Source organism: Canis lupus, chromosome 11, assembly GCF_048164855.1.
Source record: "Canis lupus baileyi chromosome 11, mCanLup2.hap1, whole genome shotgun sequence".
NCBI classification, from domain to species: domain Eukaryota; kingdom Metazoa; phylum Chordata; class Mammalia; order Carnivora; family Canidae; genus Canis; species Canis lupus.
The window spans coordinates 4,793,800-4,807,064 of NC_132848.1; the positions used below are offsets into that span (position 1 = coordinate 4,793,800).

Genomic DNA, 13,265 nt, shown 5'->3' on the forward strand with positions numbered 1-13,265 from the left:
GTACAGTAGACCAAGACAAGAGAGGATAGGTCCTTCCCAAAGTGCTCACATGACTTATCTTCTTATACGTGTTTCATAGGGTGGAGACTGCGGGTAGAGCCTATGCGATGGGGAGAGTAGGGGAGAGGAAGGTGATTCCTGCAAAAACGGGGAAGCGACACAGCATTTACTCTTCCCTGACCCTTGAAAGAGAGGAATAGACTTGTCCCATCGGCCACACACACAGATGTAAGGCGCTCCTGGGAAGCCGTCTGTTCTTTCCAGGGAAGGGCAGTGTCCTATGCATTACCTCTCACCCTCGCAACTTCTGACACTTAAGGCCTTTGGCCGAGCTAGCGTGTTTAATTTTTATCACGGAATCTGACAATAGCCACTTACCCAGGACAGTCAGAGTTGCATTAGCAGAAATGCTTCCCGCACTGTTCTGGGCTGTGCAGCTGTAAACCCCAATGTCCTCTATCTTCACATCCACAATAAAGAACACATCATCCTCAGGCATAACATGCATGCGTCTCTCCCTCGCGGCTGGGAAGTCTGTACCCCCATCCTTCTGCCAGGCTATCTGTGGGGCTGGATGTCCCAGGGCAGCGCACTCCAAGCGCGCCATGGCCCCGGCACGGATGGTGAGGTCCATGGGGGTCTTGGTGAAGGAAGGGAGCACTGAAATCAGATAAAGAGTGTGTATTAGTGCTACAGAGTTTTAAAGATTTTCATTCTGTTTTTTTTTTTAACGTATACTCACAAATGCCCCTGCCATAGGTCAGGCAGAGGTTATTTCTGACTGCAAGACAAAGAATCTAAAGTTGAGATGAAGAGATCCCCTCAAGATTACACACAGGTACAGAAAGGATGAGGTCAGGCTGACACACGGGTCACCTGATGGACAGACTATACAGCTTTCTACTTTCTCCCACTTACTTTTTAGTTTCCTCAGTAATTATCTGGGAGATCTTGGGCAGATCAATTCACCTCTTTGTACCCAGACCACTCATTTCATCATCATCATCATCATCATCATCATCATCATCATCTTTTTTTTTTTAAGTCCCTCCTGGCTCTAACATTCTGTGACTTCAGATACGTGTTGTGTCCTACAATTTTATTTTATTATTTATTTATTTATTTTTTCTTTGTGTCCTACAATTTTAAACTCAAAATCGTTCTATGCATCAGGCCTCCGCAGCCATTTGTGGAATGAATGCATTAATGAATCATACACCAAAATCTTTTACCCTGGAAGGTACAAATAATTAAATCATAAAGTGGTAAGGTTCCTGTCATTAAAAAAAACAAAAAACAAAAAAAAAAAACGTATTCGGGTCACACAAAGCAAACAATTATGTATTTTTATTAACGGCAGCTAATACTTGGTGCATTTAGTCAGCATTCACTGTATTCCAGGCTAAGTCCTTTACACCAATTATTATCATACCTCCGTGAGGTAGGTACTGCTGTTCCTAATTGAAAGATGTGGAAATGGAGGCACAGGGAGGTTAAGCATCTTGCTAAGAGTCACTCAGCTGTAAGCAGGAGTGGCAGGCTCCAAAGCCAGATCTCTGAATTAAAGGTGGGGTGCTGCAAAGCCACCCTTCATGGCCTCCCACATCAGACTAACACGTTGCAAACTCCCAAAGAGTGGACCACACAAATGACGTGTGGTTCCTCTCCGTGCTACCCACCAAGACGGGGTCCTGCACCCGGGAAGTGCTCACGTAGGTACCAAGGATCTTAACGTTGTGGACTGAGAGGCAGAGAGAGGCAGGGTTAGGTGGGGAACCATGAGCAGGAGACAGCGGTGGAAGGAAGAGAAAGAGAGAAAACCAAATCTAAAAGGCGTCTGTACATGCAAATGGAAAAGTCAGGTCACATACTATTTACTGTAAGCTTGGCTTTGACAGAGTAGGATGAACCGAAGTGATTGGAGATGACACACTGATATTTCCCTTCGCTGGCAAATTCCACGTTGCGGAGCCGGAGAATGGTGGTGTACTCCATCACCTCGCCGCCCTGCGCCCGCAGGTGTGCGTAATTTTCCATTTCGGCATCGTGCAGTAGTTCATTGTCTTTTTTCCAAGCAAAAGTCATTGGGGAGTCACTGCTGCTGGCGGCTGAGCAGATAAAACTCAAATTGGAACCTTTTATTGCCGACTGTGTTTCTGGCTGAACGGTGATCTGGGGTTTAGGAAAATCATCTGTTTAAGAAGGAGAGGAGGAAACAAAACCATTTTAAGGCTTGAGAGTCCAAACGCCACTCAGGTTTTCATACCAAGAAACTCCAAACAGACGACGGCTTGCGTGTGACCCTTTGTGTAGGCTTCCCAGATGGGACTAATGGTCCTCATGTGGAAAGGACAGCCCAGGAGAGCGTTTATACACGAATTTCTTCACTTCAAATAGACACTGAGACCTATTTATCGGTCATTAACTGAGAGGAGACTCTTTCTTTGGAATATAGTTTATCCTAGGCTCCTTAGGCTTTAAGATATATATATATATATAGATATATATATATATCTATATATATAAATATATATATAAAAGAAATCACTTAAGAGGTTTCTAGGCTCATGGATCATCGTTAAAAGCTACTAGTAGGAACTGCAATTTTTCCCACATTATCCACGAATAAGCAGCAGCAAAATTAAGAAATCAATATCACTAAAGACAGCAATTAACACCTCATTTACCAAAAACAGAACCTGTCTTAAAGAGCAGTAATTTTTAGATAGAGCTGAAACAAATAATCCTGTAGCAAAAGAAAAACCATCTCTCAAAGTCCCTGTGAGACCCTGGCTTCCGCCTGGGGTTGAGGGTAGACAATCAATCAGGCCGCTATGCTACACTGTCAGCGCTACATGGTAATTAGAGCTGGACAACTCTTTCATTCCAAATGGTTATTTTTAGTTCTCTGTTACTTTTTGGAAAAGTCACCTTTTTTGAACTGCAGTTTCTTGGAGATGCTCTAAACCCAGAAAGGAAACAGCTCAGATCTACCAAAAGATAGTTTCTGGGTGCTCTGGAAAAAAATCGTCCGAGTGCATACATGCATGTGTTTGGTGTGAGCATGCACGTGTGTGGGTGAATGGGGCTTGGGAATGCTCTGGTGACCCCGACGCTGCTCACTTCCAATATCACATTGTCATCAAGACGGTTTCTTCTTCCGTACGACTGTTCTAAAGTTCTCATCTGGTAAATCAATGTTTAAGATTCACAACGGAGGGACTGAAAGAAAAATCTACGGATACCATACACACGTCTCAAAATAACGGAGTTCTTATCTTGGGACTAGAGAACTGCGAAATAAGCACCATGGGAAAGGCATGGCTCGGGCCCTTCTAAGTGAATGCCAAAAGCTTATTTAGATCCAAAAGCTACATCAGACGTTTTATTTCCAGAAACCGTTGGCACCGTTTAATGCTGCAACCTAAAAAAATATATTTTTCTTGTACTTGACTAAACAATCACAGGCAAAGCAGTTTCAAATAAATTTTTAAAGGCCAGTGTAAAATCGGGTTCTGTAATATCTTAAAACATATGCTGAAGTTAAAGCAAACTTTGATTTCGTGTTCTATCTGCACATTTATCTTTACCCAGGTCTCCATGGCAGTGCGTAGTAAACAGCAGGGTAGTGCGGCAGACAGTAGCCTGCACCAGGGAGAAGAAAACCTGGGGTTTTGACCTGGATCTGCTGACTCGGTATGTGAGGTTTGGGATTTCTAGCGCTGAGATTCTTAGACGCTAAAACAATGGACCTTACATTGATTTGCAATCAATTCAAACTTTCCAGTACTTGTAATGCTTTACCCAGCAGGAGCACAATTTTTAGCTCATAATTTTCTCTTTCTACCCCAACACACAGCATTTACACAGGGGTAGTTCAGCCTCTCAACAAGCCTGAAATTGGGGAGGGCGGTCTGCAGACTTCCCTTCCCATAGACGCAGACACTGAGATTTAGGGAAGTTGGGAGGGCCGCGAATGCCCATCAGTTCTCCCAAGATCCAACGTCCTTCTTGTTCCACCAAACCACCCTGGTGTCAAAACACAGACATTTTAGGAAACTCCTTCTCCTCTGTGACATTAAAATCATCAGCATGCTAGAGATCCATTTTCATCTACCTCAGCAGAAATAAAAGCTTCATTAAGAGAACAGAAGCTTATGCAAGACCACTCATTGGAGGGGAAAAAAGAAAAATGAAGGCAGAGGCAACAGTTACACTCACCACACACAAAGCCATCTGGGCTAACAGCAAAAATACTTCTTCCTTTTAGCAGCTGAGGATGGGCGCAACTGGCATTTACAAAGCTCTGAAAGTTGTTTTCCGCCACCCACTGTGGGAGCCATTTTAGTTGGCAATCGCACAAAAGGCTTGATGTATTTAAATGCCTGAGGAGAGTAATTATGTTCAATTTGTTTTATATGAAATGCAGATTCTACGAGTAAACTAACTCAAGTAAATATTAACAAAGCAATGAATGCAGAAACAAAATATACACACCCCATGCAATAAGTATTCTCTAGTTCATCTTAAAATGTAAGAGATGTGCTAGCACCGTGGTGTTGTTCCTGCTGACCTCCTGAGGGAGAGCCGCTGATGTCCTGAAAACACCTCACTCCTCAAGACCCGCTACTATGCTGGGCCTTGCACTGCATTAGGTCCCACAGATTTAAACTGCAAATTAGTAACAGAAACCAAAAGATACTCCTCTTCTCAACAAAGGGAACAAATCACCAAGTCCCTTTGCTTCCTAGTATAAAAAGTATGCTGAGAACATGCTAGATGCTTTTTATAGACACGTGATCTACGTGGGACATGCCCCAGGACAGCTCCTCTGACACCGTGTTTTATTTGAAACTCTTGGAAAGGAAAGGAAAGCTTACAGTTGCTGAAGCTTCTTCATTTGTGAAAATGCATTGCCTTGTAATGACATGATTGCGTTGTCACTCAGATCTCTGAAAACAACCAAATTGAACACATTAGAGCAAATCATGGTCACCGTAGGCCTCCTGCAGAAGCTGAACCCGTATGTGTCCCCCCAACCCCCCATTCACCAAACTACTCCATGTGCTGAAATGCACCAACCTGGCAACTCCAAAAAGAACCCATTAGGGAAGTCTGGACCAAAGAACAATAGTATTTGTATCAGAGGCCGGTTCTGTCATAGTAAAAAAAGACCTGTTTTATATCATCACGTACAGGTTATTTGACTCATGAGGATTTAAGCTGTTTTGCTGTATTCTTTCTTTTTTTTTTGTAGTTTTATGGTTTGTTCTGCTGTACTGTTTTACTGTGTTTTCAATATTCAAATTAGTAACCAATAGTAACTTTAATTTTTTTAAATTTTTTTTATAAATGTATTTTTTATTGGTGTTCAATTTGCAATAGTAACTTTTAAATACACAAGTAAAATTTCTCATAGTTATGCTTTAAAAAAAAACTCTCGTGTATAAAATACTTTCTAGGACATGCACTGGGTTAAAGGATTTACATTGACATAGTATTACATTTATTCCTCACAGCAACCCAAAAGAAGATGGTTTTACTCTGTTTACCAGGAAAGGGGCAGATAAAAGGTGGACTCCATTATTTTCAGTTTCAAAACCTATGCTCTTGGTCAGTAGCTCATTCTGCTCCACACAACTCACCAGTGGAGACAATAAGATGTTCAGACAAGATGTACTTGCTAAAACACACTTCAGGCAGGGCATTTAAAAAACCGGAGAATATTCTAGGCTGACTTTATTTTTAATTAGTACTTGTGAGCGGTTTGAGTTAAAGCACTCTCCACAATGATTACTACTCTGTTTTCCTTTCCAGGGTCAGGGTATACAAAAAAGGATTCTGAATGAGATGGGGGCAACAGAGGACAGAGTGAAGGTACCGAATGTGGGCAGAGAAAGAGGCTGGGAGAGTCAAGAAGGCTTAGGAAACTAAGCAGAGGTTAATACTCCACTGATCCACTAATTCCACTTTCCCAGAAATGGAATGGGTCAGATGACAAACCCTTTGGCTAGTTTCCCTTTGAAAATAATTTGTTTCAAGAAGTCCAGCAACACTGGTCCGCCCTTCCAAATTCTGCTTTGCAGAATCATCCGACTCCGGCCTGAACTGCTCTGTCAGCGTGGCTGGCAATCCAGGCCTCCCTCAAACTAATAAGTGAGTCAGAAGACAGCAAGGTGGTCGCACACAACGGCGAAATCTTCTCTCCTGGTACTCAATGTGCATTCAAGCCTTGAACTTCTTTTGTCCAAGTTAATGGATATTAAAGCTTTTGGCTATAAACATTCTCTAATAGTCAGGGTGGAGATATTTTCTCTGACTTTGTACTCTTGCCACACACATGTGTAAGACATGTACGCATGATTGTAAGAAGCTGGTTGCCTCAGTGCAGGTTTTGCAGGTTTTGCCTCCTATCAGGACTGTCTAGCTTGCACTTCTAGTGGCTGGAAAGATCGGCATCCCTAAATGTCATTTGAAAAATATGTGCCAGGAGTTACTAAGAGGGGATGGCACAGAGACTGTGGGGACCGGAGCTAGTGTGGCACAAGGATACTTGTGGCAGAGGCAGCCGTGGCTTGAGTCTTGCCTCTGTCAATTGCGACCCGATGGGTTGGTAGCAAAACTGAATAAGAGAAAGAACAAAGATGGAAAAACAGGTGTGTGATTTATAACGCAATGGCAGCAATGACAAACTAATCAGTCTCAAAGCAGTGCTACTACTCTCCTAATGTCACTCCTGAGGACCACGGAGAATTGTCTTTTTTAATCTTTAAAATGCAAGTCAGGGGCGCCTGGGTGGCTCAGTGGTTGAGCATCTGCCTTCGGCCCAGGGGTGTGATCCCGGGATCTTGGGATTGAGTCCTGCATCGGGCTCCCTGCATGGAGCCTGCTTCTCCCTCTGCCTGTGTCTCTGCCTCTCTCTGTGTGTGTCTCTCATTAATAAATAAATAAAATATTTTAAAAATAAATAAATAAAATTAAAAAATAAAATGCAAGTCAATGGAATCAATGGACACCCAGCACCTTCACTTCTTTACTTAAAAATAAAGGTAACAGAAGCTATTGACTAGTTTTCTTACAAGGATTAAATGAGGCTGTACATAAATACCTGCCATAATTCCTGATGTATAGTAAGTGCACAATAAATGGTAGGTTTTTTAAAAAATTAAATGTGTCACTACTTGAGAAAAATAACGCAAAGAAAACCCAATAATGTGTAGTGATGTCCTCAAATGCAAAGGAAAATGTTTACCTATTTACTTCCATACAGATACAGGCAGGTAGATAAACAGGTAGGTAGAGGATAAGCGGGTATGAAAATATACTTCATGGTATGGAGAGGATGCCAACAAATCTACATTCTAGTTTATCTCTCATGGCACATAAGTAGATAACCATCCCAGACTCTTTTAGGGTAATTAAATTCCAGTCACTCACAGATGTTCTAATGCGTCCAAACCAGTAAAGGCCTTTTTGGTAATAGATCGGATCCGGTTTCCCTGGAGTATTCTGGGGGGGAAGGAAAAAGTTACATTGGAACAGTTAAAGTCATTTGGAGGTGGAATTCTCATGAAAAGAATTGCTTTTAAAGTCACTGTGGATGATTCTATTTTCTTCAATTAAACAATATGTAAAAATGTATTCATGCCATCTCGTTCAGTGATACAGGTCAGCATGGTCTCAAAGCATTCAACAGAAACCCAGCCAATACAGGTATTCAATAAGCTACTCTGGTGGTTACTGAAGCTGTGCTTTTCAAAGTCCTCTTAGGAAGAGGTAGAAACTTCCAAGTAAATGGTCTTAGAACTGTAATTAGTGCAACAATAGTTCAGATCTTCTCCTTTCCCTTCCTCCCCATGGACACTTTCATCATCCTTGAAAGTTTAGGGTTATATGGAACTCAGCTTGAAAATTTAAAACACAGACTTTGGGCATCTACAAGGCCACTTTAAGGCTGAACAGAAGCAAGTTTTTTTTTTTTTTTTTCTCCTGTACTGCTTGGAACCTACTGCAGTGTCACCAGCAGACTCTGGATCATGTCACTTAAAAATCCCTGTGAGCAGGATGCAACACTGAAAGTTTCAAAATGGTGAAATTAGGAAATGTACTTTTACAATGGTAATCCCAAGATTCTAAGCACTCAGAACAATTTAAAAATTTTTGTCTAGATATTAACATAAGTACATACGACTCACCAAATGTTGAATAAAACACTCACCAAAGTGTTGAATAAAACCACCATACCAAGGAAGAAAAGCTAATTAATACCCATCTTGTAGAACAACATTCATTTGGGGAAATGACCAAGGGAAGCAACCAGATTGAGCCTCTAGTCCTAAATTCTCTCAAATGTCAGAGTGGACTTCACGGAGTAGAGGTCAGAGAGTGAGGCAACCATGGAGCAGATCCTACTCACAGCCGTCTCAGTTTGTCCAGCCCAGAGAAAGCACCGTTCATGTCTTCAATAGTCCAGGAAATTTCATTGTTCTTCAGATCCCTGATTATAAAAAAAAAGAAATGTTACCGAAACTGGTACCAAGTACTTAACAAAAGACAGAAGCGTTCTCTTCAGAGATATGCTCAGAAAGCTAATAAGATCACCACCCAGGTGGCATGTAATTCGTAATAAATTCCTCATAATCCCCCACATCATCTCCACCCCTTTCAAAACAATAGAAAATTCTTTCCCTCCCCCATGCATCCCTTACAGCCTGGCCTCCTCCCTCAACAACACTTTAAGTTTTTGCCCAAAATCAGGACAGTTGATTGTGTTCTATTAATTCCTCTATCAACAGGACTAAATTCTGAAAGGCATGAACAGTCTGAAACATACACTAAACTCTAATACCCCGGGACGCCTGGGTGGCTCAGTGGTTTGTTGCCTGCCTTTGGCCCAGGGTGTGATCCTGGGGTCCCGGGATCGAGTCCCATGTCGGGCTCCCTGCAGGGAGCCTGCTTCTCCCTCTGCCTGTGTCTCTGCCCCTCTCTCTCTCTCTCTCTCTCTCTCTCTCTCTCTGTGTCTCTCGTGAATAAATAAATCAAATCTTAGGAAAAAAACAAAACTCTAACACGCCTGCTCCAACCACACCAGTCGGAGTTGGCCGAAGCACACAGCATGTCTTTCAATTATGTAATGCTTCAAATAGTGAACAGAGCAAAAGTTTCTGACAGGCAAAAACCAAAAGCCCATTGCACAATGTTAAAACAAACATTTCAGAGATTTTTCAAGGGTCAATTCATCCAACTCTCTCTTCTTTCTCTTGGGACAGAGATCAGGTCTGGATACACCTGGTCTGACTAACAGGCATCTTCCTTCCCTGCCCTTGGTATCTATCTTTTTGCTCCGGGTAATTTCTAATCTGCATTTTTATAAAGAAAAAAATCAGTGGATTTAAAATCGCTTCCCTTTCGAGCAGTTGCCAACTTCCTGGAGATCCCGAGAAGGCTAAGTGTAATCACCAAACCAATCTGATCATTGTCCTTTTTAATCCCCCTAAGAAACACATATGGATAAAATGGACTGATTTTAATCAAACTGATCTGGGAAAGATTAAGAAACTATTTCTGAGGCTGTACACATTTCCTTCACAACAAAGGAAATCTGCTTGGAGAAAAGTGGGCACATTTAGGAACCAATTAGGTTCGTGTACAGAGAGCAAAATGTGTAACTTACAGAGTCTTTAAACTGGAAAGCCCCCGGAAGGCACAATCAGCAATGTAGCTAACTTTGTTATTCCCAATGTGCAGGGTATTTAGTAAGCTTAGGCCCAGGAAGCTTGAATCATCCAGCCTCGATAAGTGATTGAAAGTTAGGTCCCTGTTTAAAACAAAAACAAAAACAAAAACAAAAACAAAAAAAAACAACACACACACAAAAAAAACAACAAAAAGAACAAAAACCAAATAACAGCTTTTATTTTCCAATTCAAAACAAGGATGTGTTTCCAAACAACGGGTAACATACGTAACCACGATAATCCTTACTTTAACACTCTGCCTTCTTAATAATGCTCGGGTAATCGCTTCTCGGCCTTTTGGCTAAGATCAAGTGTAGTATCTGTTCTTATCAGTTTAATAATGCTCGGGTAAACATTATTGCTAATCCTGGCAATTAAAAAAAATTCTCTTTATTTGAAAATAACCACCACGGATCTAGCCCATGTGGCCTAGAACTCAAACGGCAGAGCCGGCTTCAACTTATCCCAACAAAAATAGGACCGGGTTGCATGTGAAAAAAGCTGTCACCTTGGAAACTTTGTTATGAGCATTTCACAGATCAGTGGTAAGCAGCTCATGCGCTGGCATGATCCCTGCTCTCGAACCTGAGGAGAATGAAAGGCAACTCACAGCTCGCTGAGTTTCTGGCAAAACTCCCAGGCATCAGGGCTGATCCTGTTGATGGCGTTTTGGCTGAGATGAAGCTCCTGCAGCATCAGCAAGCCGTAAAGCCAGCCTTTGGTGATCTCTGTTAGGTTGTTATGGTCCAGCTGCCTACATTCACAGTAAGATTCAAAAGCAGGATTGAAAGTTCATTATCTAGTCTCTTCAAAGGAGACGTATGATTACAAGCTAGTACATACTCCTATTGTTACAAGATGTTTGGCTTTTGTTATATAAAGACATCAGCAAAATTACCATGTGGCTGTAGGGTCTCAGGCATGTTACTGGAGACAAAACTGAGTATTACATTATAAGATTGTAACTTATGACATTTTCACATAGGATTTCAAATAAAGCTGCTGCATGCTCACCGAGCACACCATGATCGCATCACCAAAGCAGGAGTTGTGGTAAGCTACACTTACAAGACTTCCATGTTGCTCAGCCCCCAAAAAGCGCCATCCATAAGTTTTGTTACTCCATTTCTTTGCATTTTCAGAGACTTCAGAGCACCAAGCCCTTGGAATGTGAGCCCATCTACGTTTTTAATCTTGTTTCGGTTCAGTTCACTGCATTGGACAGAACAGTTAAACCAGCTTAAATGACAAATTCTGGAGGTAGTAATAAAATGTGACATTACTACAATATAGTGAAACCAGCCGGTGTTAAATTACACAGAATGTTTTTAGTTTCTAAACATTTTTATTGAGGAGAATTTTGATTTATTAGCAGGGAGTGAATTTCCTTCTGAGACGTGTGACGGGTTTTCAGAATAATGAAATATTGAAATCAGACTACACTTTAATGTCTAAAACACTTATCTACTCAGTATATTTGTTTTTAAATTGTCCAGAGTGAGAATATTAAATATTATGTTAAAACATGAGGTCTGTTCAGGGGCAGGGCCGTCAAGCTTACCCTGCTTACAAAAGTTGCCCTCTCTGACGATTCTTTTTTACGTTTAACGCTTTCTCTTTAAGGCAGTCATTTGCAACCTTGGTTGCACACTGGAGTCACCTGGGGCGGGGGGGGAGGTTAAAAATTACCATAGCCTGGATCTTACCCCCAGAGGTTCTAATATAATTGGTCTGGGGTGTGGCCTGGACATTGGGATTTTTAAAAGCTCCCCAGTGTCTATAATGTGCAGCCGAGGTTGAAAACCACCAAATTGTAGGAGCCTGTTCACAGATCATTCCACCACTATTAACGAGACAGCTCTCTGCAGCCACTTAAGCTATCAGAGCCTCCTGGAGTTGTTGGTATTATTTTCATAAACCACAGCTGTTGGGAGTCCCCATATTTGGCCAGTGCCACAATGATGCCTTTGTATGGAGGTTGTTCGATGATGACACTGTTCATTCCTTCGGTAAGACCTGAACCTGCCCCGTCAGGCAGGAGTTTGCGCTAGGTGACTGTGAAGGTTCCGTCCAATTCAGAAACTCTAACCATTCCAGTTCCCAGCGGGATGACAGCCACATCCTTGCCTCTAAACTCCTCTGGTCACACTGTGGGTTTTAGGCAACAGACACCATGGGTTTAGAGGAGGTGAGGAAACACCACCTAAGAGAACATTTTACTTACAGGTGTTGCAGCTGGGGCAGTTTAAACATCTTGGGTGGGATAGCGGAGATCCGGTTCCGGTTCAGCTTCAACACCAGGAGTGTATTGGCCAGATTGTCAAAATACCCGGGTTCCATTGAAGTGACTCGGTTGCTGTTGATATACCTGTTAAAAGTGTGAAGATGAGCTTCTCCTTCTGGCTTGTTGGAAAGTTAAGGCACATACATTGTCTCCACTATCATCTCCAGAGAACCTAAGCATCGTTTATATCAGTGGACACTTAAAAATGGAATCTTTAGGTCCCTGCAGGTCAAGGCTGACTATGATCCACACATACTGCTAAGAGGGACTGGAATATTTGAAGGGTATAAAAACTTGGTAGAGATACTTATCCAACTTTGAAAAAACTCATTTATTAATGGAACGAGCAATGATTTAATTTTTTAAAGAAGCATTTTTCACTCCATATACTTTTTCTAACAAAGGATATCTAATTTTTTGTAATCCAAAAGTGCAACAATAAGGACTGATTATTTGGGTTTACAGTAAATTACACACCAATAAGAAAGTTACACTGCTGATTCACCACCAACAGGTAAAAAAAAAAAAAAAAAGCAGAGTTTGTTATATCTTAAAGTTGATTTTTTATTATGACTTGCTATTTTCATTATAGGTGAATATTTCTGTTATAAAGACTTGACTTACAGATATTTGAGTTGTAGGGGAGGAAGGGGAGTTTTAAGCTCTGAAATATTATTGCTGCTCAGGTCCAAAGTTTCGAGGGACTGAAATTGTTTCAGATGCTCAGGTAATATCTCAACAATCCTGTTTCCAGCCCTGGAATTTAAAGATAGCACAGATGACAGGGTTAATAGTACAACAATCTGAAAGATAAATATTTTCCATTCCTAATTTGTTCTTCAGAAATATGGAAAACTGTTTGCTCTGAATTCTACTTTTAAAAGTTAAACAGCAATTCTTATGTCACTTTAATTTCATCTTAAGCAGTAAATTATGATATTAGAACGCATGAAAAACATTCCTGTATAACTCCGGGTGTGTTTAACAGCTGTGATTATCCAAGTGCTATGCGCTTAAACCGTCTGATTTTTCTTTATGTTATTTTGTTACCAGTCCTTCCTTATCATTTTTACTAAATGGTATGTAAAATGACTAGCACTGAGTTGGCATTCCAGGCACCGGTGTGTGAGTGCCCTATTCTTTTTCCTGATTCCTAATCTATTTCTAATTCTTCTCCTGGAGAGACTACCCATACTACAATGAACTTAAAATACTTAGCAGATTTTTTTTTTTTAAAGCCATGC

General features: G+C 41.3%; 1 protein-coding gene, 1 long non-coding RNA gene and 1 pseudogene across 3 annotated transcripts in view; 2 read left to right on the forward strand and 1 right to left on the reverse strand.

Moving 5' to 3' along the window:
* The window catches only part of LOC140642440 (uncharacterized), a 61,424-nt gene extending 54,899 nt beyond the window's left edge, over positions 1 to 6,525 (forward strand). The window contains exons 3-4 of the long non-coding RNA XR_012038862.1: positions 3,595 to 3,696; positions 5,818 to 6,525. This is a non-coding gene — a long non-coding RNA (uncharacterized lncRNA). The remainder of the gene's footprint in view (positions 1 to 3,594; positions 3,697 to 5,817) is intronic.
* Positions 1 to 13,265, reverse strand: part of LRIG3 (leucine rich repeats and immunoglobulin like domains 3) — a 49,095-nt gene that overhangs the window by 7,861 nt on the left and 27,969 nt on the right. For both annotated transcript variants that reach the window (XM_072843024.1, XM_072843022.1), the window contains exons 4-14: positions 12,646 to 12,777; positions 11,962 to 12,105; positions 10,806 to 10,949; positions 10,348 to 10,491; positions 9,674 to 9,817; positions 8,417 to 8,497; positions 7,438 to 7,509; positions 4,881 to 4,952; positions 4,222 to 4,385; positions 1,872 to 2,192; positions 379 to 660 (exon numbers count right to left, since the gene is read on the reverse strand). In XM_072843024.1, coding sequence (XP_072699125.1) covers positions 379 to 660; positions 1,872 to 2,192; positions 4,222 to 4,385; positions 4,881 to 4,952; positions 7,438 to 7,509; positions 8,417 to 8,497; positions 9,674 to 9,817; positions 10,348 to 10,491; positions 10,806 to 10,949; positions 11,962 to 12,105; positions 12,646 to 12,777 — 1,700 coding nt within the window. The remainder of the gene's footprint in view (positions 1 to 378; positions 661 to 1,871; positions 2,193 to 4,221; positions 4,386 to 4,880; positions 4,953 to 7,437; positions 7,510 to 8,416; positions 8,498 to 9,673; positions 9,818 to 10,347; positions 10,492 to 10,805; positions 10,950 to 11,961; positions 12,106 to 12,645; positions 12,778 to 13,265) is intronic.
* On the forward strand, positions 10,019 to 10,146 carry LOC140600551 (U2 spliceosomal RNA; annotated as a pseudogene).